A 27,397-nucleotide genomic window follows, 5' to 3' on the forward strand; every position below is an offset into this window, starting at 1 on the left:
GATGAACTGAGTAGGCAAATGTTTTCGTATTTACGAGATGTTACACTTCACGCTCAGAAAATACAAACGTCTACTGTAGCTGCATTTTGGAAGATACAAGGATTATCGAAATGACCGGACAGCTGTGTTTTCTAGACAATACTGCTGCCTTAACGTTAATCCCCATGCGATTGACATCCTGGTGTTCCGCATTATTTATCTCATGTGATTGGTCGAAATCAGTCAGAAAACACAGACGTGTAGCTATTCAGATTACAGCTGTTTACTAGCTGTTATTCGCTATGAGAAATCAGTACGGCTATTGAGTAACTGTGTATGCTAGTTACAGTAAAGTTTAAGTGGCTAACGTTAGCATTAGCTGCTTAACAGTAGTCATTATTCATTAGTTAGCTGACGTTACTTAGTAATAACGTTAAAGCCAATTTTACATACACAACTGATCAATGCGTAACCACCTACAACGCTAGTTAGCATAATTGCCACAATAACAAAACATGTTACCTAGCTAGCTGGAATGTAGTAGTAGTAAATTGGCAAACTAGCAGTTAGCTAGCGAATTGCTGCTGTTGCCAGTCAAAGTTTGAACGTTAGCTAACGCTAATGTTTAGTTAGCTATGTTAACTGGCCTCTTCAGATATCAGCCATCAGACCATGCTGGATAAGGCCAGTTTGGATAGTTCCTTATCTTCTTTGTCTCCACTAGAGCCACGTCAATAATTCGGCCATTATAAAAAATATTTACTCTTCACTTTATATTTTTTGTCAGCGGCTAGCTAACTGCTAATACCAGGATGCTTTCGACACAACCTGGGCGACGGTCAGTCACGTGAACTCTCGATGTGGGCGGAGCGACGCTGCTCGAGACAAGAGAACTAGATGAGGTTAGATTAGATCCTGTTTCAATAATGGCAGATGATTTTTTTTCCCATACGTATTAAAATAGGTGTACATTTCTTCACCATGTATAACTAAATAATTTAACAACATGAATGTCCAAATGGCTGTCTAGGGCAACACATAGAGAATAGAAGTGGGCCTTCAGCACCTTTCAACAAGCTGACATTCATACTGTATGTGCCTGTGTATGTACACTTTGTCTTGCATTACACCCTGAAGGGGGATATTTGCCAATATATACTACAAATATGTATTAACAGTTATGTTGAAGATGTTATTTAACGCTTTATTTGTTTGTATTTGTGTTTAAGTGTTTAAACATTAACAAGCATAAATATTTACGTGTTTGTATGAAGAATCTCTCCATTGTACTTTTTATTGGTGTGTGTACTGTAAGGTGATTAAGACCCTACTATAAAATGTAGGTCTACTACTGCATTAAGTCAAAGTCATCGTTGGTCTCCTAGAACAAAAAAAAGCCACCACTGACCTCCTAAATACATTCAGATACTGTATATTTCACAGTAGAACTGATTTTCATTAGTACATTACACTTCTTGGGACAATTTCCTTTACATCATGTGAGAGTGCCACACTTGTTGCATGTACTTAATGATTACAACAGGACTTTGATGGTAAAAATGCCCACACCTCCATTTCTGCTGAGTTATAGAGAATTCAGAAATGTGAAAAAGGTGTCACAGTTCATTTCTAATATATTTGAGTCCCACTTGGAAACCATAGCAGAGATACTATGACAATGTGGTGACTGAGGTACCTGAAGTCACGTGTGGCAGAATGGTCAACAGCAATATTAACACTTATCATATGTATTTCCTCTCTGACAACACAAGCTGAGCAGTCTGCCGCTGTTGGATGTTGGCACAATTAACCAAAAGAATTGCCTTGCTGGGTGAAATACACATTAGGAAGTAGTGGCAGGTTGTACTGGAGCTTCAGTACTCTAAGACAAGCCAACAAACATTTAAGATGCATCATGAAGTGAGATAATTGTGACCCCCATTACTCAACCAATAGTTGCCAGCTTAAAAAGGTAAATCCACCCTGATCACATTATTCACATTATATTGAAATTTTCAAGCCAGTCATGTTGTCACATTTTGTACTGCAGCCCTCTAGTTTCAGGCTGGGAAACCAAAATTTGAGGTCAGCCAAACCCATTTACTTCAATTATCGACGCACCTCCTGTTGCCTGAACAAAGTTTAAACCTGATCACCAAATAATGACACTGTGCGAGGACTGCTGTGCCGTTCAGAGCAGCTCATTTCCACAGAATTCTTGTGACTTTTACTGAGAGTCTTGCTGATATTTCAACTGGCACAAGAGCTTTACCTCCAAGTTTTTAATTTTTCACCAACACGGAAACGATAACATGGCGGCCTTAATTTCTGTATGAACTTGTTTAATAAACCGTTAAGTATCTTCAATCTTTTATCATGGAAAAATATCCCTAGAGTGTTAAAGGCATTGAGTAGTATTCTTCCAGTCCCAGCTACAAGTTGTCTAGCTCCAACCTCCCTCCACCACAATCAAGGACACGCTCAGCGCTTTCCTGATATTAGCTGTACACAAATAATATCAACCATTAAGCCAGAGACAGCAGAGCCTAAAAACTAATTTAAAATATTTTGGATAAATACAAAAATAATACCCAACATGCTAAAAAGTGGCCAGTAGATAGGATAGATTCAGCTTTCCACCTGAGGTGTGGGAGAAGACCAAAAGAGAGAAAACACAAACCCAACACCTCGACTTTAAAGCGCCATGTTTAGTTAAGCCTTACAGATGAACAGTGACCAATGTTGACAACTTCAATTTGTGATTTACATTACAATCTTGATTTTTTGAGTGTCGAAATTCTTCTATTTTTTGTTTCACTTCCTTAAACCATCGATCAATAGGAATATGTGAACTGCTTTAGGGTGGATTTACCCTTTGAACACAGAGCGTGCTGGTGCACTGAATTGTGCTGTTTACTTTAAGATGTATTGAAGCATCTGTACACATGACTGCAGTTTTTTCAGATGAAGTTTTCTGGAGTCCTGAGGTGTTCCAGATGACATACAAGTTGCTTTCTTAAATACACTGTAAAAGTTGTGAAACTGATTTTAAAAAAACAAAACATACACACAAAGTCTCAGTGAGACTAAAGACAATATAATTTTGAATTTGAAGGCAAGAAAAGAGGATGTAATATTTTGGAGGGATTTGCATGTTGTTCCACTGTTGTCTTGGGAGTTTCTGCACACATCTGGATCTTGGTACTCATTAACGAATGGCTATCAGTCCGACATCAATGAGTTTCTGAATCTTCTGAGCAATAACTGGATTCTTTAAGTGGCTGAGGATCAAACGAAAAAAATATATATCATTGATAATCATTAAATTCTTCATGCAGAGACACAGAGTGACACAAAAGTTGTCAAACTTACTCGCTAAGCGCCTGAGGGTCCTTCTGCATTTGCTCAAGGATCATGCGCATGGCTGGGTCACTCATAATCTGCTGCACCTCGGGATCAGCCATGGCCCGTTTCTTCACATCCTCAGGACTGTCATTCCTCATGGCCTGACTGACCATACAGCGCTGCAGGCCTTCTGTGGCTTCCTGAATGTGGAGATGGAGAAAAAAAAGAAGTAAATCCATTATTACCCAGAAAATATGACTTAATACACCATCAACACAGAGTATTTCAAAATGTCAAATTTTTTCTGACTTCTTGATTTGTTTTATGGATTTTGGCGCTCAGTATTAGCTCAGATTTTACTTTGATTGTCATCTTACCCCTACTGATACTACAAATAACTACAATAAAAATCTACCACGTTACTGCTTTTCAGAAAGGAGACATAACTGAACCATTTCCTTCATTAAGTCGTTTACATTAATTGCATTTAATACCAGAGTCAAGTTTAAAAAAAATGGAATTCAGTTAACGACCTATTATTTAGAGCGGTAACTAGATTAAGTACTAAACCAGGCACAGTTAAGCCTTACTGTAAACTGTAACATCATGTAAATACATTTGTGTATGTCCATTTTTCTTTCAGTCTTTTGTCTTATATATAAAGTGTTCAAAGATGTTTTTCCAGACGTTTCTGAACTGTGTAGTAGCCTGTTAAATACCTTTGAGGAAGAGTCAAGCTCCAGAGCCTTTTGGTACGCATCCATGGCTTTTGAATAATCTTTCATGGCCTCCAAAGCAGCTCCTTTACGCGTGTAGCCTTTTACTGTGGACAGATGTGTTTAAAATAGGTGTTAAATCAGTCACGGTTTGTCCTGAATCTAAACTTTTACAGTTAAGAATATAAAACACTACTTTGTTAAAGTTATTCAAGCAAAATGTTAATTAAATGGTAACAAATACAAAGTTTCCTACTCACTGAAGGTGGGCTCAAGTTTGATACACTCTTCACAATCCTGACAAATAAAAAAAGATTACAATGTTATCATGAGGTCATTTTTAACGTGCAATAAAATCAAGAAGCACTTCTTTGTCAGGTTACAATCACATACATCACATCCCGACTCACAGAGATACATGGTAAAGATGCACGGTACCTTCAGGGCAAGTTGAAACTCCAACAGCTTTGTGTAGCAGGCAGCTCTGTTACTGAAGAGTTTAGCATCATTGGGGTTTCTCTTGATGGCCTCACTGTAATGTTTCATGGCTAAGGGGTAGTCTCCTGTGGGAAGGAAAAGAGGAGTTCATCTTTCTACAAGTTCTCAGAAGAAGAATCAAATGACAATGATCAACCAACAAGCACTACAACTATCACACACACACACCTTTCTGGAAGGCGTCGTTGCCCTTGTTCTTCTCTTCCAGGGCTAATTCGGGGTTAATGTAGGCAATTTTTTCCTGCTCCTTCAATATCTTCTCTGCCTGCAGAACCAATTACAGTATCAAGGTATAAGTGAAGTGCGCACTTTTCATTCCCTGTACACATGCAGGTCTGACAACTTCAAATGTAAAAAGTCTGGATAAATTAATACTGTCTAACGATGTGAGTCAGAATAATAAAGTTCCCTTCAGTGGGAAACTAGGAACATCAGCTTGCACTGCACCTGTTGAGACTTCTTCAACACGTCAGGAGTACGATGCTCCGTCAAGCTCTTGTTGAAATACTGAACTGCTTCTTTGTATTTCTCCTGCTTGAAGTATGAGTTGCCAATTCTAGCCAAGGCCCTATAAAAAGAGGAGGAGGAGACAGATGAAGATAAACATGTTATTACATCAGAATGCAATGATCTGACATAATTCTTGTTTTCTCAACAAAAAAACCGCCAACAACTCAGAATATGGGACCAAACCACCTTCGTGCAGAAAATTCTCAAGCTGGACAGACAGATATTTTGTTTCCCAATTCAACATGACTACGTCATCTTTGGCCAGTTTGTAGTGGCAAGTTAGAGCAACACTGCCACCCATTGGTTCTTGTGCAACACAATGTCTATTGTCAAATGCTGGTTAGCTGCATGTTGTTTCCCATCCAAATTAGATCAAGTATCAGAGTCCTGCAAGACCCACAAAATACCAGTCCTGCCCTCTAGTTTAGGGACAGAGTGTGTGTCTTCTTAACTCACTTTGCAATTTGTCTGTAGTCTTCCCGGTTCTCTCTGCCAACATCAATGGCCTTCTCACACAGCTCTCGGCACTTCTCTAAATCTCCCTTCTCGAAGTACACAGCTGAAGGGATAACAAACAAACAAAAGTACAGATGAAACAATTACAGCATAAATTAAAAAAGTTAGAGTCATGTCAGTTTTCAATTCTGGTTGAAATAAGCTAAACTGGTGTGAGTTTTGGGTCAACATTTCAGTGCATTCCACATTTGGGAGCAGCCTATGTATTTAAATGTGCATTTAAAAACTGTGTTGCTGGTAAACATATGCTTTTCTTTCTCTGCAAGTTTAGGATTTAGTCAGTAATCACAGTCTGATTGGGGGAGGGGGGGGGGGTTCTGTCCGAGAATGTTTTTCTTGGTGGACAACCCAGATTAATTCTATATGAGATTCTGAATTATTTGTTTGTTTTATTCACTATATGGGCCCGTCGACTCCAACGTGTGATTTCTTTTCCAACATGTGAGAATATGTACCTGCTTGATTAGAGATGTAGGTCATGTTGGTGGGGTCATGTTTGACTGCTTCTTCATAATGTTTCAGTGCTGTTTCAAAGTCCTTGTTCTTATATGCAGCATTCCCAAGTTCTTTTTCCTTCAAGGCCTGTTAAAATATGGAAATTATAGGATTTAAAAAAAACACTCAGAATAAGAATTCATCACAAGAGGCAAAATGGCTGAAAACAGTATAATGTATGATGAACTGATTTACCTTTCTCTTGTTTTCGGGAAGGTCTTCCTCTTTGGGAGGAGGTGGCTGAGTCTCTTTGGGTTTTGGGGGAGGAGGGGGAGTGGGCTCCTCCTCTTCTTCCATCTCTGAGAGGTTCAGTCCCAGCAGCACAGAGAGTGTCGTCATCACTCTGGGATCCTGCAGCTTCCTGCAAAACAGTCAGGCAAGCAAATGCATTTCTAATGCCACAGTATTCAGGGCTACAGGGCTACACATTTTCAGAACTTAAATTCTTTTTGATTCTGTTTTACTAGAATTTTGTAGATTTAAGCCCCTTTTCACTATTATGCATGTTAATGATGATTGAGTAACAACACAGAAGAGGATACTCCACAATATCAAACAAATATATGGAATGACAATGGGCCTACAAACACTATGTAATCTTTCCCAGACTTTTTGTGCAATTCACAAACTACCCAAAGTAACTATATTTTTGTTTCTCAGCCCTGCCACAAGACATAATTGGTTAGTATTAATTCAGTGAATGTTATTAAGAGTGACACATTTTTGAAAATGCACATACGTGCCAAGCTCCGATGGTTTGTTCCTGAGCTGCTCCAGCAGTTCTCTGTAGCTGGGGTCTGTCAATAGCTCACGGGTCCGGGCATCATTCTCCAGCTTCTGATACAAGTTGGGCATGGCGAAGGGGTTCATCATTGATTTCTCTGGGAAAGCAAAACTTCATGTTACAATTTATATGGCGACAAAGAAGCACTCAGGATGCCCACCCATCTTGCACTGGTCTTGGATAAAATTCACCAGAGCCTTCTCTCCTCTGTAACCCGTGCTTATCCATTGTTTGAATGAATCACAACACTCAAAACTCAAGTGGACTGCCTACTCTCCTTTTGAAACTTGAGCATTCACAATGTGATTTTACTTTAGTGAGCTTTCAGCAGCCATCTCTAAATCCTCTACCCACCGAGGAGGGAAAACTGAGTCACAGGATTTTCATATCATAAGGCCATTTTTTCGGCATACAATGAATATAAGACACCACAAATTAAACAGATCCTACCTGCAAGCCGGGCCTCAATGTTCTGTAACCCCTCCTTTAGCTGCTGATTGTTTGGCTCTTGCCGGAGTCCCTCATGGTAAGTTGCTTTAGCATCCTCCAATCTTCCAAGAAATTCCAATGCTGCAGCTTTGCGGGAGTAGCCCTGGTTGATCACAAGGGAAATATTGTAAATTGCCTTCTCCATTTTAATTCCTACATAAACAGAATAATGGCAGAAAAAAATGACATCTCACCTTGCCCCAGTCAGGCTTGATCTTGATGGTCTGACAGGCATCCTGGAGAGCATTCTCATAGTTGCCTTTCTTGGCATAGGCAGCTGAGCGGTTACTGAACAGGACATGGTTTGAAGGGTCAAGGGCCACAGCTTCGGTGTAGCAACGTACAGCCTCATCAATGTTTCCTGCACTCAGCGCCTTGTTTCCCTGGTCTTTCAATGCTGAAACCTATGAGTCAGGAAGATATAATCAAATCAAGCATTAAGAGACAAATTCACAATACTACAGCTCTCCTCCTCTAACCTCTCTATCACTCTTACACAAAAGTACTTGCACACAATCCCCAATATAGATCTGACAATGGAGATATCTTTCGCAGCTGCTACTGGCAGAACTGAAGAAAGCAATTGACAACCACTCAGCTGTTCATGTCAGACCAGTGCAGCAGTGACGCAGAGAGTTAATATGTCTTTGTTTTGTTAATGCACATTCACAGTCCTCCAGGTGAAATCCACTCTATTAGCCTGGAAATAAGAAGACCCAGTGGTTGCCTTATAGCCTCACAGCAAGAAGGTTTGAATCTGCCTAAGATGACCCTACACCTTAAAATGTCAGTTCCGGAAAATAAACACTGTCTTTTGTTCAGACCACAACAGTAATTTGGTAGCTTGGGGTATTTTAAACTGAGAGACAGTTTGCCCAGCAACTGCATACAGAAGTCAACGTTGTTAACAGGCCAGATAACTGCATGCACAAAATGCACACATAACACATAACCACAAACCAATAGATCTACTGTCAAAAATGAAAATGAAACCTGTAAGGCCAGTACACTATAGCTTTGATGAGAGAAAGCAGTTGCAGAAATGTCTGCGATGGAGACAGGTGTGCAAAAAGTCTTACCCCATTTTGATCATTTAAATAATTTATGTGACCAGTAATTATTAGTTAAAACAAGTTAAAATGTTGAGGTAACCACCATGATACAGTGAGGCAGTGAAAAGTTAAGAAACAACCTGGAGGACTGTTTGTTCTCATTGAATTACTTAGTAAATAAGCATGTAAAACATAGGATTCCTCAGTCAGTACAATTCTAACCATGTCGTGCCCTCCTTTGACATGTAAGGTGCACAACACGTAATGCCTGTGATGTTTGGTGGCGTTGCCAGATAAGTCATGATGACTGGCCAACTCAGGCATTATAATATTTCTGTAAAATATGGAAGTTCTGTCTCAGAGTGAACTAATCACCCCAAACCATGCCCCATACACTTGAACTGCCCAATTGCAGAACATTCGAGAGAACGCGACAGTTGACGACAAAATGCGGCTGTAGCCATGACAGCGGCGCCGTGTGCATCAAACTAGAATGATCCTCCGGTCTGAGTGCAGGCTACTGAGGACAACGCTGAAGCCGATCCAAAAATACTCCTGCAGCATGTGCTACAGACTGAATGCCGCAGTTCTGACACAATATTTTAACAAAGGGATTTCCGGCCAAATTACGCCTTTCTGTGTCCGTCACCTTATTAATAACAGCGTTCACGGTGTGAGCTAATGTTAGTTAGCCATTAAACGGCGATTTGCTAGCTAACTCGGGAGTTACTGAGGAGTATCTTGCCGGTGATATGCTAGGGTTTAGCGAGCCGCTTTGTTATATCGAGGCACGGACCTGGGATGCAGTGGCAGGCAAACCTTACCGTGATCTTTTCAACGATAAAGCAGCTGTGACAAGTCTAAGTCATATATGTTAGCTTAACAATTAACGTTAGCTAACCTTGTCGTGAGCAATCACAAATTAGCCACATCCATACACAAATGAACAAACCTATGTACGTTTGCACATATTGGAATTCAGTTTAGGAAGGTTACACTGCAGACTAGCGTTGTCAAAATGTGTGGGGGATAACATTATTAAGCCAATCAGACAACATCGGCCAAACTGCTACAACACATTGGATTGAAGCTAAGCTAACAAGCTAGCTAGCTATCTGATATTAGCAAACAGTGAAGTCCCAGTGGAAAGAGGTGGTTAACTACACTAACCTACGAATTCTTATTGTAAAGAGACTTCAAATTAAAGTAAATCAGAGAAATACATCGATATTTCTTAAATATGTAGGTTTGAAAATAATTATGAAGATAGTTTCAGGACACTCACTTTCTCCATGGTGCAAGCATGAGGTTCCTTCCAGAAACTACTGCGGACTAGCGCCTCCCCCTGAACAACATGCAGGTTGCCAATTTGGGACGTAGAAAATCCGTAATCAACGTTGAGATTTACGTTTCACCCGTTGGGGTATTCTGAGGGACAATATATAGCCCACAAACTGAAACTTCCAGAAGATGATGGAAAAACCCACGGATGTGTTACACAAGATGTGTTAAATGCTCTTCAAGCTGTGCAGAGCGGGCGATTTGGATGGCTGATCATGCTTTGGAGACAAAATATATAATAATAATAAAAAATATAATATTTAGGTCAGCCGTTAAGTCTTTTATGCTTAATTTGAGAGTTATGATCATTTAAATGAATCATTGCCTGGTAGAAAGTAAACAAATAATCTCATGGTAATATACATTCATGAGTAAAACCTATAGATTGTAAAGTGTGTGGGCTTTTATGGAAACTTCTATATAAATATACATATATTAAGTCGTATGATGTCATCATATGGTGTCATCATTAATAGATGACCCTTATTTATATGCCATCATTATATTACATAGCATGATGTTACATTTCCATCATTCAATGTACAGAAAGGTCACTTACAAAATGGGGTGCAGGTGGCCAGTGAGGATCACAACCGGGTGTCCCATTGTTTTTAGTCCCATAACTGCCAGTGGTCTCTGGAGTTTGTAAATCTATCTCTCTCATTGGCAGACTCTGCAAATTTGAACGTTATGTGGACAATGTCCTAATCAAAACTATGTGTGAACAAATACAGTATACTATGAAAGTTAATAAATGTGTTTTATTTACTGAAAATACAAGCATTTACCAGATGTAGGCCCCATCACCAGGTTTTGAGGAGTTTCACCACCCTTATCTTACTCCAACTCATTATAACTGCAGGATGCTACACATCTGAACACTTTCTTTGTAATAGCATGACCTCATTTTAGCAGGCACTGTATAAAGAAAGTTTTGACATCATAACATAAGTGGTGCTCCAGTAATCATGACTCAGTAACTGAATAATTGGTTTGGGACTCCAAAGCAGAGATGAAAGAGATTCAGAGTGTTGCAGGGAGCAGCTGACTGACTACACACATTGTTTGCTGATAGTTTCTCAGAGGCAAATGATGTAGTGGAGGCCATCCTGAATAGACCGTAAATGCTGCTGTTGCCATGGATTCACAGGCAGCGGAAACACAAGATAGAAAAGCTGCAAGCGTCAAGATCAAAGAATGGCCTTCGGACTCTCAGCAAGGATGTCACAGACCCACTGAGGATGAAATTAGCCTCAGGCTCTGTGCAAAATGAAGGGCAGAGCTAGTAGGTCTGTAACCTTTGCCCTTGTCTTTCCTTATAGGCTCTCCAACAAGATGCCCCCATTTCCATTTATTTTAATTCATCCCCTGAAACACCACGAGGAGTCAAGTGAGGTCCACATATGAGCAGAGTTGGTCACATCAATCATTTTGATCTGAGACCTGGGTGGTCAGCTGGTCAAAGTCTAAGCCAGCTCTCACTGTACTGAACAGGATTCAGGTCCTATGGTTATGTTAAATTAAATGCCGTTGTATTATGTAAGGGATATGTTTTTCCATAATGATGATGATGGTCAGATATTACCTTCTTACATTATAAAAATTGCTAACCTGCATTTTCTTCGTCTTAAACAAAGCGGTAAAAAGGTTGGGAAGTTGGGAGTTGTAGGGGGAAACGAAAATTGAAGTTATGTCAACAAATGATGGAGTTGATGCATTATGAGGCATACAGTAACATCAGTGACATGTGCCTAATAATATATATATACATGTATATATATATATATTCCCCTCATACTAATAATTCCCCACAAACAAGCGCTGTGAGTCAAAAACATTGTTGTCATTATTTTCGACCAAAAGAATCCCCTCTGAGTAGCATGTAAGACCTCCGAGCTTGCTTGGGGTCCACGAAGGCAACATCCGTCAGCAGTAGGTTTTAACGCGTGACGCTTTCCAAGGTGCTGAACTGGAAAGGACATTTTGTCGTATGTTGTTGTAACGTTTGTTAACTTTCACCAACAAAACAGAGTTTGTAATTTTTTAATATACACTGTTCATAGAAAACAACTTGGGCTAGTAAAAGCAAAAACGGTTACAACTGTTAGCTGTACATTACAGCTGTAATGGTATCTAGCTAGATGAGCTGTCTAAAAATGTAATACTGGATAGCCATATCTATGAACCTAGCTAACTTCTAGCTAACAGTACACTTGTTGCTAAAGGAACAAAGTGCCAAAGCAATATAAATTGGCTTTTAACTTTTAAGTCTGTCCAACTGAGTTAACCTACCACCTTTTTCACATTTTTAGAACCAAGTGAGTGACCAACAGTAACCGGGACAGCAGTTATCAGGTCTTTTCCGTTTTTTTCTCTCTCTTGGTGGAGCCAATAGCACCGCTTGTTGGATGAGGTGCGTTGTCTAAGCAGCCACAATGAGGAGACAGGAAAACCAGCCACCCAGGCCAACAGCAGGTTTGTAAATGAGAATTATTTAACAATTAGCACACTATTATAATCAATTCCTCATGTTAAAATGTTGATTTAATTTCTTCCAGGGTCAGTGATTAGTGTCTTGTGGTATAACGCCCCAAAACAAAATGGGGCTGTGCTTGTTCTCGAGTGTAATTTTATATACAATTTAAAGATTAAAGTAAAATTAGATTTGTTTTATAATATTTCAAAAAAATAGTGGTTCTAATTAGTTTTTTTGTGGTGTGGTACCATATCCAAAGAAAAAGCACATAGTACATACAGACACACAGTATTATGTTGGTAAATTTATGGAATCGTCAAGGAGTAATTTCTGTCCTGTCTCATGTACTAAGCAGCCTGACATGTTCAGATGTGTTTCCTCTGCTGTCTCCATCAGGCTGCCTGTCTGTGCCGCTCTTTAACCAGAAGAAAAGAAACAGAGTGCCTTTGACATCTTCTCCCTCTGAGAATGAATTCTTTTCCCATAGTGAATACATGGCAAGCACCAGTTCAGCTGCATCTCACAGCACATCAGGTGAATCATTCAATTTTTCAGCTGTTTAAGCTTCTACTGTATTTCAGTCACTAGGTGGCAATACAGCCAAATAATAATATAAATGCACTTTAAATAGCAAGTCATCTTTCTAATTGACCCCCAGCAGTGTGAATTATACAGGGTATTTTAATATATTTTGAAAATTCAGTTGTTGCTGATGAATGTTGACTGCTCAAAATCACCATATCTGCTGAATCACACAATTGAGACCATTTTACATAAAACAAAGGACAATACTGTAAAACGTCTTCCCATGGATTAAGATAATCATTCACAGCTACAAATAGTGGAGGCTGCTATAAGATGCTGAGAATGTACCTCTCCTCAGGTACCCATGGATGTTACCAGGCCTCAGGTCCGTCCTCTTGTGCTCCACAAAGCCACCAGTGGAAGAGACAGGGCATCTACTCACAATCTACTCCACCCCAGCAGTATTGCAGCAACAGACCTGCTCCTGGACCTGCCCCTGCTATGAGAACCCATGCACCCATACCACATCCTTACAAAGTTGGAGTTACAAGGTATGTTTCATCAACTTTCTGACCATTAGTATGATGGTCCTAGCTGCAACGGGCAGCAAATTAGGTGTCTGTCTGAGCCATGACTTTACTGTAATTTGATTTGCTCATGACCAGAGAATTTTTTGCATTTTCAGCTTCAAGATGGGACAGCTCAGCAACCCAGTGAGACAACAGGATTCCAGCCCCAGTGTTAACTCCAGACAGAGTGAATATCAAGCCCCCCGCTTCAGTGAGAATGCACAAGGCAAGTCAACACCCAACACTGGGGTCTCTCAGATGGGTCAGCAGTCATCTTACAGACCGCCCAATCCCTCACATCAGTATTCCCAGCAGTCCAGACCTGCTCTGGTCCCACCACCCAGCAGGCCCTCTGCGCGTGCAGCGCAGACACAAAACAACTCCTGGAAGTTTACTAACAGCTTTGGGCCGCAGAGATCCCCTTCTGAGGGAAACAGGAGCACAAATCAACCTCAGAGTGCACGGCAAACTCAAACTCAGGTAGAAAAATATGTGGAAAATATATAATGAAATACGAAGATTTCAAAATTTGCCATTAATGTTTCATGATATTGTTAGTGATCAGTGCAGCAACTGTATTTGTGCTCAGCAGGAAACATTTCCAATGAAGCCAGCCATTGAGAACTCACTGAGAATCTTGACTGCAGTTGTTGGTGGCATGAGACACTGGAGCCAGTTTAAAGACAAAGTCCCATACTTATTTGAGATATTTGGTCAGTTGACGAGGAATTGCTGTTGTCTCTGATGTGTATTGTTAATTTTTTTTTTTTAAACACCATAAACTGACATAAAGCTGTGCTCTTCCCTCAGCTACTCTGGACTCTGCGGTCACACTGGGTCGCTACGGTGCCAAGAACTTCCTCATGAGAGACGGGAAGGAGGTTGTGCAGTGTCTCTTCTATGAAAATGTGAGTTTGGTAAAAGAAAAAAAAAAGAAATCTTCCTCTTAAAAAGTAAATTGAATGAATGTGTCTTTGAGTCTATCAGAGGACAATGTCACTTTGCTCACATTAACTTGCCCTGAGTCTCCTCAGCTTCAGTCAGATAAAATAATGGCAGTTAAAAGGTTCTTTGGGGGAGTTTTACCTTACCTGGGTGTTAAATACTTTACAGATTGTAAAGGTCCTTGAGGCAAATTTGGGATTTGTGATATTGGGCTAATAAATTGTGATTGTGATACATTTTGGTTATACTGTATATTTACTGTGCAAACAAACCTGTTAGTATGTATGTATGCAAGTATGTATGAATATGTTACCATCATCATTATCCTTGGTTTGAATTTTGAGGTTTTCACATCTAATCAAACTAAAAAATCCTGAGGAATTACTGATTATTAATTAATCATTTTGATACTGGCTGTGAAAAGGTTGCTCTTCCTCCTTTTCACTAGGCCCTGTTCCCCAACATTAACAGTGGGGTTTTTTTTGTCTGTTAAATTATTGATTTCAATCCAATGATTTAGTTAATCTGATAAATTATCAATCAGGTTATACACTGCCTGCACAATTATTAGGCAAGTTGTATTTCTGAGGATTCATTTTATTTTTGAGCAAGTACAGTGCTCTCAGTCAATCCAAAATGTTAATAAACCTCAAACCTGAGTATTTAACAAAGGAAAAGTGAGTTTTGGCTTTCTCAGGAGAATATCTATGTGTGCAGAATTATTAGGCAACTAAATGAATCCCATCTCACTTGTTTATTTTCATTTATTAGAGTAAGAATAACAAATAAACAACTCAAAATTAACAAATAAACACTTCTGACATTTCAACAAATATTCAGTGACCAACATAGCCACCCTTCTTTTCAATAACGGTCATGAGCCTTCCATCCATGGAGTCTGTTAGTTTCTTGATCTGTTGATGATCAACTTTTTGTGTATTGTCTTCCCTCACTGTAAATCTCACATTTAAGAAGGGCCCACAAGTTCTCAATAGGGTTTAGGTCAGGTGAGGCAGGGGGCCATGTCATTACTCTCTTGCTGGCTAGCCACGCAGTGGAGTACTTGGTTTCTTGTGATGGAGCATTGTCCTGCAAAAAATCATGGCCTTCTTGAATGATGTAGACTTTTTCCTGTACCACTGCTTGAAGAAAGTATCTTCTAAAAACTGATAGTAGGTTCGGGAGTTGATTTTAAGTCCATCTTCAACCCGAAAAGATCCAACTAGCTCATCCTTAATAATAGCAGCCCATACCAGTACCCCACCTCCACCTCCACCTTGCTGGCGTCTGACTCGAAGTGGAGCTCTGTGCCCATTAGTGATCCAGCCACAGGCCCATCCATCTGGTCCGTCAAGAGTCACTCTCATTTCATCCGTCTGTTTCAAGACAGATTTTTCAAAGGTTTTATACCTTTGAAAAATCTGTCTTCAGATATCTCTTGGCCCAGTCTTGACGTTTCAACTTATGAGTCTTGTTCAGTGGTGGTTGTGTTTCAGCCTTCCTTACCTGGGCCATGTCTCTGAGCACCAAACACCTTGTACTTCTGGACACTCCAGGTAGGTTGCATTTCTGGAATATGGCAGCACTGGAGGTTAATGGGTTCCTGGTAGCTTCACATTTAATTCTTCTCAAGTCTTCAGCAGTTAATTTGCATCTTTTTTTCTCCACACTTTTCTTGCGACCCTGTTGACTATTTGCAACAAAACGTTCGATTGTTCAGTGATCAGGCCTCAATAGCTTAGGTACTTCAAGAGTGCTGCATCCCTCTGAAAGGCATTTTACAATCTGTTAAATTAAAGTCTGTTAAATCTCTTTTTTGGCCCATTTTGTCTGAGGTAAAGAAGCTGCCTAATAATTATGCACACCTTGATATAGGGTGTTGATCACTTTAGGCCACACCCTCCCTCATTACACAAATACACATCACCTGATAATGCTTAAATCCAATTAGCATTCAAGTTTATATAGCTTGGAGTTGGAAAATATGCATGAAAATGACAATGAGGTCAAGATACTCACTTGCCTAACAATTGTGCACGCAGTGTATAAATAACACACGCTTGTTTGTTTGCTTTATTTTTGTTTAGCAGGATTATGGTCTGTTGAAACGGGTGTGTGTGATGTTTGGTTCTGACCTATTGACCTGCTTCTTGAACCTCCCCTTGCAACATCGTCTGCCCTTTGTAGGGGGTGGCGGCCCAACACTGGCATTTTGGAAATATTCATATAGGTATTGTCTTATAATAGCACTGTAGTCTGATTTGACTTAATCTTAATTTCCGCCTCTTGTCCAACAGGAGCAGGAACTTCCCCGACTCATCCGTGGTCAAGTTCATCGCTGTGTGGGGAACTATGACCGCAGTAGAGATGTCCTGATGTGTGTGTCCGTCAGACCTGGCCTGCCCTCAGAGCTGAGGAACGCTCAGGAGGCTGTCAGAGCCTGTGATGCAGAAATGAGGGCGCTCGTCAAATTACTCAGTGAAGTCTGAGCACAAATAGTTATCTTCAGCAGTACAAGACTGATAGGAAGAAAGTATACCAGTATTTGATGAGGGCACATGAAGCCAAGCTTAGTGATATATAGTAATAGATAACCTTGTTATGGGTAGAAGTCTCTGTAGTTTTAAAAAGTGTATTTAAGGTATTGTTACAGTTTTTGACCTGTAAAGAGCTTAGTTTGTTGAATGCAAAGAAATTGTTATACTGAGCTTTAATAGTTGAATTCACTTGCATGTTCTGGCACGTATTGTTTTTGTATTTCTTTGTGAAACAAATATATAAAGACTTGTTTAAGTTCACCAAAACTTTAACGGAAAGTAAAGCCTCTCTTTTTGTAAGTTCTGAAATATTTTTATTACAAAGAAAATTCACAGAACAGCAAACATTGTTTCGAGGTTAATTCAGGTAAAGCAAACACGATGAGGTAATATCTCAAAATATATCTTTGAAAAATGGGGCAGTTAAGAATAACGTGATATCAAGTACAGTTAGTTTATTTACAGTCAAACATCACAATGGAAAAAACAATAATTCTACTCTACCAAAACAGTTTCACCAGTGCTGAGACTTTTACACACAATGGTTCAACAAATTTGGGAACAATCCAGTGCAGTCACGCTAGTCATTCCCACAGTCAAGCACAGTATGAGGTCCAATACAATACCAACATTTCTCTCCTGACCTTCTTCCAAATATGGCAACATAATCACAGTAATTTTCTTAATGTCAGGACATGTCATTATGGGAACACAAATTTGGGAAATATTTAAAGATTAACCCATTAGCAAAATCCAACCCATTATTTAACACTAATACGCACATAAACACCCACTAGGAAAGGGAGTCCAGCTTGATGAAATTGGCAGTGTACAGGGACAGTAAGTGGAGAAGTAGACATTTTGTCCTTGGAACATGACAGGAATGGTGCCAGCGCTTAAAAGGAGAAGTGGGTTGACGAAAACACAGCAACACATTAGCTTATTTGAGGAGCTAATTATTTTAAGCCACATTTTACACATAATGTGAATAATGTGTCGGCTTAGCACAGATAACCAAAGGCGAAGTTCAATTTGTACAGCTCCCTCCTCTACCACTCAATTTCTAAATCACATAAGACAAGGATGCCAGGAATTAATCTGTTAGCTGCATGTCACAACCTTTTAATGTAGAAATTCAAGTTACCTCTCTTCTAGATAATTGGCAAAAATGTCTCAGGGCATAATTGAACACAAGTACATTGCTTTTCTTTTTTTTCCCCCCCTTCTCTCTGCCATTACCTCCAAGGATTAGAAGACATCATCTTTTTTTATCCTCCAGAACATTTTCTCAAGTTAATGAGATCATACTGCATCAAGTACAGGAGAAACCCTTTACCTCTGAGAGGAAAAAATATGATAGAAAAAAAAAGCACACCGCACAACAGGACCCACAGTTTTTCAGCAGAAAAGATGATAACCTGATAATTGTATTAAACACTTGTCTTGGTTATGTCAAAAGGCACAAGTTGGTCAGATCACAATTAAAATCTAGATCAATTGTTCTACCATTAACAAAGCCCATCTTATCATGCATTTTTGACAAAATTCCTACATCTCCCTGCCTTTTGCAATCATTTTTTTCCTGAATTAGAGTGTTTAGTGTTGCGTGTTTTAGACAGAAAAAAATGCGTATGTTTAACAAGCAAGTTACATTACACAAACAATTCTGGGGAAAAGGTTAACAAAACACAAATCAACACAAAATCTTTGACAACACTGCTCTGAAACCACTACTTATTAATATGAGTCACTTCCTTGTTATGAGAAGAGATTTCCATTTGTCCTCTCGGCAGGTCTGATGCTGTATCTATTGTCCTTTCTCTCTGCCACAGTTATTAAATGCACTGTCTTTGAAAGCTGAAACGTCTTCTTGACTCCCTCTGGTTCACTGCCTGGTCACAAGACTGTAAGGCAGAGAAAGTCTGGGGAGCCAAAATCCTTCAAAGCGTCAAGAGTTCTCTTTTCAGTGTGGTATTCTGAAACCTCAAACATCAGCTCTGTTAAATCCAGACCATATGTACAGTCCAAATGCTTCAGCACAAAACATCGTCACTAGATGCAACTCCTTAAGAGTTGAGATGCATGGGTCTGGATACATGAATATTCTCGGGCGCTCTGTCGTTGAGTCAAACGTTCTTCAAAACCTCTTACTGAAACATTATTTGATTGGAGTCATACTGCCACACAGTCTCATGCGTCCACTCTCTTTATGCAGCCTGTTTTGGAATGTTATTACATGTTGACTTGTTACCCACGAAATAAAGGGGGAAAATAAAACACTAGTTTGTAAGTACTTCTTAGCAAGTTATGTTTGAGGTCATTTTCTTAAATCATGTGAAATCAGGTTATCAGTCCAATTTTCCGACTGCATCATCTCCACAACTAACATGAAGAAAGCAGAAGTCAAACTGCAGAAAACACATGATGGATTTGAGGGTAGAAATTATAACTACAGAGTATTATTGTAACATAAAACATTCCATTTAAATGAACTTGAGTTTGAATTAATTACATAACAGATGCAGGAAGACAGTGTTTGTTGTTGAGTGTCAGCTTCAGTTGTCACTGAGTGAGGCTTCCCAAACAGCATCGCCTTTAAAAAACGGGATGCAGGTGTCTCTCCATGACATCACGCCCAGGTTAGAGAGAGTGGTCAGGAGGGAAAGAAACAAGACATCGCATCAGTGCACTATAACAGCGTGGGCAAAGGGGTGGGGGACAGCTGCTCCTTCGGTGCATATTTGGCAAAAAAGGGCAAGAAGACGGTGAGCATTACTCCGACGATAGCCAGCATGTAGCCCCAGCCGATCTGGCACTCGCCAGCGAAGTAGATGTCGGAGTCCCCGCAGAAGGACCTGACCAGTGAGGAGTTCAGGCCAAAGGGGTAGACCAGCAGTCCGGCAGCCATGATGAACACTGCAGAGAAGACAGAGTGGGTTAGACGGCAAGTTAGAGGCAAGATTTAACACAAAAACACAAGCTGGACAGCTACAATTACATGTTTATTCTGTTTTAGTTACAGTAAAATATATCAAACTCTTTTGTCTAGTGGTGTGTGGCCAACCGTTCAACACCCCAATGGCCAGATCTGTGTACTGTGCGTGGTGTGCCAACTGAGAGCCACTTGGTGGCAGTAGAGGTTTAGCAGAAAACAGAACAGTGACTGAGAGTTGAGGGTGTATTTTAGATACTTCATCTGTGCTGAATTACTTCCATTTTGCACTGTGACTTATGATTTGTCGCCTTGTGTCACATATATAAAAATAAATCGCGACCTAGATAGTTTTAGAAGTCCAACATTGGCAGGGCAGAGACAAAAGCTCTGATTAACTGGAATTGACAGAAACTTCTAATGCAAAATGATTCCAGTCTGGGGCTTCGTAAAAACAACCCCTCCCCTGTGTTTGTGCAGGAATCAGCTTTCTCAGACACTGTCCTCAGCGCCCATGCTGCCAAAGAGCGGCGCACTTTTACAAATTGAGTCAAGTCTCCCAGTCCGTGCTGCCAAGCAGTTATCGACTACGCTACTGGCTATCATTGCTGCTCTTAGTCATTCTGAGTGCCGGCTGGGTTTCCATTACAATGCCAGGTGTCACAGTTGTTTAGCTTTGAAGAGCTAAAGAGAGAGTTACTGGAAAAGCTTGAACTCGTTATAGTGAGTAGCTCTCTAGAAAACACAACAAACATATCTTTTATTACGCTGTATTGATTTCAGGAGATGTCTGTTTTCCTACTTTCAAGGGCAGCGGCTTCATGGTCAGTGAGAAACAGTGCTCGTGTGAGAGCTACAGTGCAATAGCTGTATCAAATCAATGGTTTGTGTGGGCAGTGAAGGACTGGGTTAGTGGAACAGGGATGAGGAGGTAGGAAGCTTTCACTGATGTTCTAGTTGCACACTGGGGGCTTTGGGATTGACTGTTAGGAAGACAGAGGCAGAATGACGGGGGAGACAGAGGTCTGAATGGGTATCTCTCAAGTGTGGTGTGTCTAGCCTGCCGTAGTGGCTCTCTATGGAGTTCATTGAGGGTCTGCCTCTCAGCCTCGCGTATTCCAACCCTGGACCCAGCCCTCCCAGCTCTCAAAGCATGTTTATCTGCAGGGGCCCAGCGCCTCAAAGCTCACTGCCTAATGACACTTTAATGACCTTCTCTATCAAACTATCACCGGCTTTTGTGGGAGAAACACAAAGACACAGGCGTGCACTCGCAACCCAAGGCCATGTCCCTACTACTCTGAAATGATGGCATTTAAAGCAAACTTGGACACAAAACTAGAATGATTAAATGATTAACAACACAACATAACCCCCAAATAATCAACACAGGAAAGAAATCCAGGCAGCGGTCTCTAACAAGTGTGAGGTGAGCAGGGTGAGGGCTGGATTTTATCAATCAGACCAGGAGGGTATGCAGGGCGGGCCGGTGTCTGGATCAGATAAGCTCCAGCTCGGGTTGACTGGATCTCTGACTTTAATGAGAGCAGGTCCGTCGAAAAAACTGTAAAATCACCCTCTCATATCAGAGGCTAACTCGAAATGGATCAATTTTATCCTTCAAACCTGAGAGCGACGAAACTGAACCAAAGTGCATTTGCTCTTAGAGGGGGACTCCACTCCCATTTTACACATCAAAGGCTGTTTACAGGTCTTGGGGAGCACTAACAAATTTGGGGAAAAAAGTTGTTTAAAGCCTTTTGTGGCTCCAGAGGGAGCTGTGTGAAGTCTGATAAATGTCTCTCACTAATAAATGATAAATGATCTGATGAATGACTGGGTAATGTAGGCACCCGGTTTTGACAAGGAGCAGCGATGTGTGGAACTGTACTGTCCTCACAATGTTACAGGAGTGCAAAGCTAAACTGATGGAGGACTCTTTTAACGACCTAATGCCTGACTGCATGTATGCCATACTATACGGGATGCATCAATGACGTCTATGTTTTGTGACAAAGCATTCTAATTTCCACTGAGAAAGTTGACAGTTAGGGACTGTATGAAAATTACTAGCAGGGGAGAGGGGGTCAGAGAAGGGGACGGGATCTTTGTTTTTGGGGAGAGCAGGGGAGGCTCTTAATTTTTTCTCATCCCACTTTCCTTCTTCCTTATGAGTTTTATAGCATAAACAGATACCTGGTGACATACATATCAGGTTATAGCACCATCTGATGCTACTGCTCCGCTCACTCATTCTGCGGCTGTAATAACTGTTTGAGATATTGGGTGGGAGGGTATTGCTTTTTTTTTTTCTAGGTCATAGAAAATAGAAAATATTAATGACACTGGGGAGGGTCTTACTTTTTGCAAATTACAAATATATGGTTCATTTTGGTACAGTTCCTTATGGGGATTTTAAAGAGCTGTCCTCAGTTGCCACCAGGCAGTAAAAAGCTACGAGTGCTTCCATCATTTACCTCCTAATAGACCCAAGCAGCACACAGTTTACTAACTTTCCAACCTCCAATCAATGGTCGGCATGTATAAGAACTCAAAACAGGGAAGGCGGTCGAGCTTGGCCAGACCTTCTTCCACAGAGAGGAATAAAAGTGGAGAGGTGCGGAGAGACTGTGTCAGCCCCAATCAGATGAGTGCCGCCGAGTACACGAGGCGATCATAATGGCTCAGAGATGACGAGACAGTGAATAATGGAGAGACCTGGAGTGTGCTGATAATGTGTCCCAGTTTTACTGCAAATTTTACACACAGTGCCAAAGAAGGGGGTTATGGTGTGTGTGTTTATTCATGGGAAAGATGGCAAAAACAAACCTACACCTCTCAGATTGACTGTAAATTCACTGCCCATCCTTGTTTTACGTGTATTAATTTGTCAGGTGTCATATTTCAACCTAAAGGGACAAATCTGAGCTTGTGCTTACAAGCAGAAGAGGCAGTTCTGACCAATAGTTCCAACGTTCTACATGATTTTGAGTTTCTTAAATGACTTTTTCCCTCACAATATTTGACATTTAACATACTTACAGCCTTTTTATCTTGAGAAATGTCCGTGGATTACTTTGCTGTGTTTCTCTATTTACTGACAACTTGTTTGAAAGCACGCTTCAGCAGCTTTGAGATGCAGACAGACTTCAGACTGAAGGAGTGAAATATCGATTTGGAAACACTAAACAGCCAGAAGCGTCCAGGAGCACTAGAGTTTGTTGTTCATCAACTCAGGTAGTTTTCACAGGTAGCTGAAAGGCTGCTGAGGCCTTTATGGATGCTAATGAATGGCAAATACCTTTATGTGCTTGCTTTTCTCTTTTTGTGTGTGTGTGTGTGTGTGTGTGTGTGTGTGTGTGTGTGTGTGTGTGTGTGTACATCCATGGTAAGGGTAGTAGAGGAGAGAAGCAAAATTAAATGAAACAGAGGAGAAAGCATTGTACTACCATACAAAGACTGTGCAGCTTTTAACAGCTAAATGAACTAAATTAACCTTGAATCTCTTTCTCAGCGGTGCAGCGAGGAATGGAAAGCTGCTCCCAGAGACGGCAGAACAGCTTCACAGCAGCAGCAATGAGAGAAAGAAATTGAATGGGTTTGTGGGGCGGGAAGGTGTGTGATAACCTGCCGTCCAAGCGTGACACTGAATCAATTTCATCACAGACCTCTGACACAGAAATCACTGGCTTAGTTTATTACACAAGTCTAGGAACACACAAATCATAGGATTACTCATGTGGACGTCCGAGTCCAGCTGTAGAAATCTGCTGAAGTCTGGAATCTACTCTTGCATCTGCTTTTTTAGAATTCCTCAATATTTATTCTTCCCAAGATATTACTAATAAAAAAAACTCACTTCTGTTAGCTTCAAGGCACCTTTCATTCCGATGCCAAGACCTCTGCCTTGGATCTCTATTGCCACCCTGTGCTGATTGTCATAACTCTGCTAGCGATGGGAAGGGTTGAACTCCACTCAAAGCAGGAAATGGGTGGCTCCCTTCCCTGCCATTGTGTCATCTTGTCTGTTCTCTCCCTCTGGCAAACAGTTACATGAAATATATTAAGTGCACTGATTGTCACCACAGCGCAGACAGAAAGACGCCTGCAGAGGCGACTACCATGCAGTAAAGCCCGGTGTGCAGTGGCCATGTGCTGAAGCAGAGTGATTCGCTGTCTAAACAGTATGGTATTGTTAAACCTTTGTAAGGTTCAGGGGAAGATTCACAGTTGAACGGCAGCATAGTTCACTAACATGCTGTCTTTGTGTGCTCTTCTATAGGGGACGGGCACTTCAAAGTGTTTCTAATGAGAATTCAGCAAGAGAAAGACACTGACACTGAAAAATAAGACAGGGCAGGTTATACAATATACATTCAAGCCTTGCAGCCAGCAAGAGGGGACTAGAATATATTTAAATAGACTAACGCCCTGCTTATCTCCTCTGCCCTGCAAGCCAGACAGACAGTCAGGTGGAGACCACCAGCTCCACCAGGGCGAGAGCAGTCAGATGTGTAAATACAAAAAACATTAAAAAGGAGAAGCACAGAACCACTGTGCACCCTTGGGTGTTACTTATATCCCCTGTGTCACGGGCACCCACTGCTCACTCCTGAGAGAAACTTCTTATCTGGCTGCTGTCCACTCAGGGACATTATCTGCTGCTACCATTCACTTCAAAGACTCATGAAAGAGCGCACACATTAGACTGTGGCCTTACATTACCACAAACCTGTTTGATGTCACATTACCTTGCACAGCAAAGGCATCAACGCGCAAGCCAGAGAGGGAAAAAACATATTTTTTCTTCTCTCTGCCTTCTTCAGGTAAAGTTGTAGGCAATTGCAAAAAGAACAAAATTCATCTAATAAATCTTGATATGCCAACACAAACCTCATTTGTTTGTATTGCCGGCCATGTTTTTCACTGATGAAACACAGTGACAGGAAACATATGCTAAAAAATGTTGCTTAATTACAGATGCAGGCCCAAAGCTATACATCAGAACTGCTGTTCTTCTATGGCGTCTCCCGCCGCCATGTTCTCCATCATTGTGTCTCCCCTTTTCTTTTACTATAAGGGAGCATTTGCCATGAAGAGAGCCAGTGATCTGATCTCTGTCTCGTCCCATGTAGGTTATAATAGCCCAGATGTGATCAGGCGAGCTGATGTAAATGAGGTGCTGATTTACAGCAACAGCCTGGAGCAGTAAACACAGAGTGTGACCCACATACGCATACATACACTCACCGCTATAGTGTGTATATACATGGGCACATATAGTATACACACATATATACATGACTGTCCTGGTAAAGAGTTGCTTCTACAACAACTGGGAGTGAGTACCTGGCTCAAGGGCAGTTTAACAAAGAAATCCAAAAGATTAAGGTCTAAACTGCATAATTAAATCACTGTGTGTATTTGCTGGAAATGTGACTGTGTGTGTGCATGTCCAATAATGAAAGCATAACAAAGGGCAGGGCATAACAGTTGTGTGTCTCTAGGAAATTGCCTTTTCACTGGCCGCACACAAGGAGTATTTCCATTTCCCCCTCTATCTACAGGCGAATGGAGATGGGGATGGATAATTTCTGCTTCTCGCACACTTTTTCCTCGACCTCCAGTCTGGGGAAGCAGAGGGACGTCCAAACCTCGGACGTGACAGATAAAGGAACAGCAGAGGAATGGAGCTTCACTGAGAAGACACAATGGATTGCTCTGTATTAAAAAAGCAATCTTCCTTGAAAATGAGTGAAATAACATACAGCTCTGTACACAGACAACAACCGAGGGTCCAACAGGCTCTCCAGCATTACGTATCCAAACGTGCATTGAGTTTGATCCACTATTTCGACCCCTCGGTGTGCTCAAGGTGAGGAATCGTAGCGGGGAAGATAAAACTTTGGGAGTTGTTGGGAGTTGAACTGTGCCAGCCATGAATCTCCAGGTAGTCAGCTGGGACCTGGCGGAGCGTGGGCATAAACAGCAGGGACTCCATCCTAATGTGATGAGCTGTGCTCTAGTCTGCACACAGCCATGTTGATAATTAAGCTCAGTGCGCCTCTGGGAAATTATGCTAATGACGCTCCTCCGACTACCTACATTTCTCGAAACGCGTGGCTTAAGGTGATCACGTACGCAGCAACTAAAACACGACTCCCAAATAAATGTTTCTGAAAAAGATTAAGGAAGAGAGGAAACGTGGAGAGAGAATGGACGGAGGATTCAGTGAAGCACTTTGTTAAATAGACCTGTAGTTGCTTATGTGTGTGCAAAAGAGGAATCAAGAAAACAGAAAACAGAGGGAGGAAATGAAAGGGTGCCGGACCAACTGGAAAGGACATTTCCAACTGCGTTCACTCAGGAAGCTTTACCTTCAGTGAGGTGTGTGAGGTCTCTCTGTTGTCTTTGACAGTTATTCCTGTCACTTGTTGTTACTGCAGAGCTCTCATTCAGCTCAAAATGTCTGGAAACTTTGCAAAGCGCAGTGGGACATAGAGGCTGAACGGACGGGTCATATTGCGCTTTGAGAATGATCAAGCAAATAAGTTGAACCTAGAGCAGACTGTGGAGGACTTCGCAGTGCTCAAGTCTCACGGATCGTTGTTCAGACCGGTGTGCGCCACAACAAACTCGCTGTGAGGCTTGTAACTCCAGAGTGGTCTGACGTGTAGACGTTGACATGCTGCGCTATATTTTGCAGGCCCAATGTGTTCTTTAATTTAAAAGGTCTATCATATAACAACATCATCACATGTAACTCAGTAACATTTACCCAAAGTACATTTTAACTGACCTGTTTCTAACTTTATCGGTACATTTTTACGCAAGTAATTTCACTTGTACTTGAGTAAAACTTGAGTAAAGTACTCTAGTACTCGTTCCACGCCGGCTTTTCAGTTACCACACAGAGGTGAGACAATGAGTGCGTGCTCAGCATGCTCATAAAGCTGGTCTGAAACCACGAGGGAGTTACTTGTTGGAGTCCATGTGAAAGCGACTTGTTAAAGAGAACATCAAACCATTTTCAGTGGAAATGGTCCACTACTGTCAATGGAGGCAGAAACCTGTTGACCTTGAGCGCTGTACGAGAAGAGATAAAAGAGTGAGAGAGCAAAGAAAGGGAGAGAAAGAGAAAGCCGATGAGGAAATAAAATACAGGGAGTTGGGAGAGATTAGCAGGGCAATAAAATAGCTTCTGCTATCTTTAGAGTGAGCAGGCCAGCCCGTGGACTGGTCAATCAGAGCTCAGTAATAGGTTTGTTTATCACAGAGTCATTCAGACGGCTCTAAGCTCATCCAGAGGACTGCATAGGTGGGTAAAGAGCCTGGTCCAGAGTGCATTTGGGCATGTAAATGTTTTGTTTAGTCTCATAGACTCTGAGTGATTTTGACTTGTACAAGCTTTTTGCATCTTGGAGATTATATCAGATAATTAAGTAAAGCTTGAATGATTCCCCCGAACGGCACTGCAGCAACAAATACAATGATACAGATAAGACGAAAACAAATACAGAGTATTGAAGATAAGACAAGACAAGCAGTTACCGTATAAGAACATATTGTGAATGCTCTCAACAGATAAACAAATAAAGATGGCATTATAAAGAGATTACAAATTCATTTAAAGGAATACTTCAACATTTTTGGAAAACATATTTGTCCATTAGATATGAAGATGAATG

The 27,397-nt window shown here is 41.0% G+C and overlaps 3 protein-coding genes across 4 annotated transcripts in view; 1 reads left to right on the top strand and 2 right to left on the bottom strand.

Moving 5' to 3' along the window:
- Positions 1–1,395: 1,395 nt before the first annotated feature.
- Positions 1,396–9,699, bottom strand: stip1 (stress-induced phosphoprotein 1). Of its 2 annotated transcripts, none has more exons than XM_070917563.1 (14): positions 9,670–9,699; positions 7,527–7,736; positions 7,294–7,363; positions 6,799–6,940; positions 6,255–6,420; positions 6,020–6,146; positions 5,505–5,607; positions 4,986–5,106; positions 4,707–4,803; positions 4,479–4,603; positions 4,301–4,337; positions 4,044–4,147; positions 3,352–3,524; positions 1,396–3,260 (listed from the first exon to the last, which is right to left on the bottom strand). In XM_070917563.1, the coding sequence occupies exons 1-14, from the start codon at positions 9,676–9,678 to the stop codon at positions 3,188–3,190; spliced, it is 1,557 nt and encodes a 518-aa protein (XP_070773664.1). In that variant the 5' UTR covers positions 9,679–9,699; the 3' UTR covers positions 1,396–3,187. The 2 variants fall into 2 exon arrangements, with proteins under 2 accessions (XP_070773664.1, XP_070773663.1); XM_070917562.1 differs by having other exon boundaries at positions 7,294–7,435.
- A 2,461-nt stretch (positions 9,700–12,160) lies between these two features.
- Positions 12,161–16,729, top strand: LOC139295810 (spermatogenesis-associated protein 22). The gene is made up of 7 exons (XM_070918069.1): positions 12,161–12,200; positions 12,598–12,735; positions 13,085–13,277; positions 13,412–13,775; positions 13,885–14,008; positions 14,106–14,203; positions 16,538–16,729. The coding sequence occupies exons 1-7, from the start codon at positions 12,161–12,163 to the stop codon at positions 16,727–16,729; spliced, it is 1,149 nt and encodes a 382-aa protein (XP_070774170.1).
- A 2,737-nt stretch (positions 16,730–19,466) lies between these two features.
- LOC139295840 (LHFPL tetraspan subfamily member 7 protein) overlaps positions 19,467–27,397 on the bottom strand; it is an 84,684-nt gene continuing 76,753 nt past the window's right edge. The window contains exon 3 of the mRNA XM_070918103.1: positions 19,467–19,693. Coding sequence (XP_070774204.1) covers positions 19,467–19,693 — 227 coding nt within the window. The remainder of the gene's footprint in view (positions 19,694–27,397) is intronic.

The sequence above is a fragment of the Enoplosus armatus genome, chromosome 13 (genome assembly GCF_043641665.1).
Source record: "Enoplosus armatus isolate fEnoArm2 chromosome 13, fEnoArm2.hap1, whole genome shotgun sequence".
In the NCBI taxonomy this organism is placed as follows: Eukaryota; Metazoa; Chordata; class Actinopteri; order Centrarchiformes; family Enoplosidae; genus Enoplosus; species Enoplosus armatus.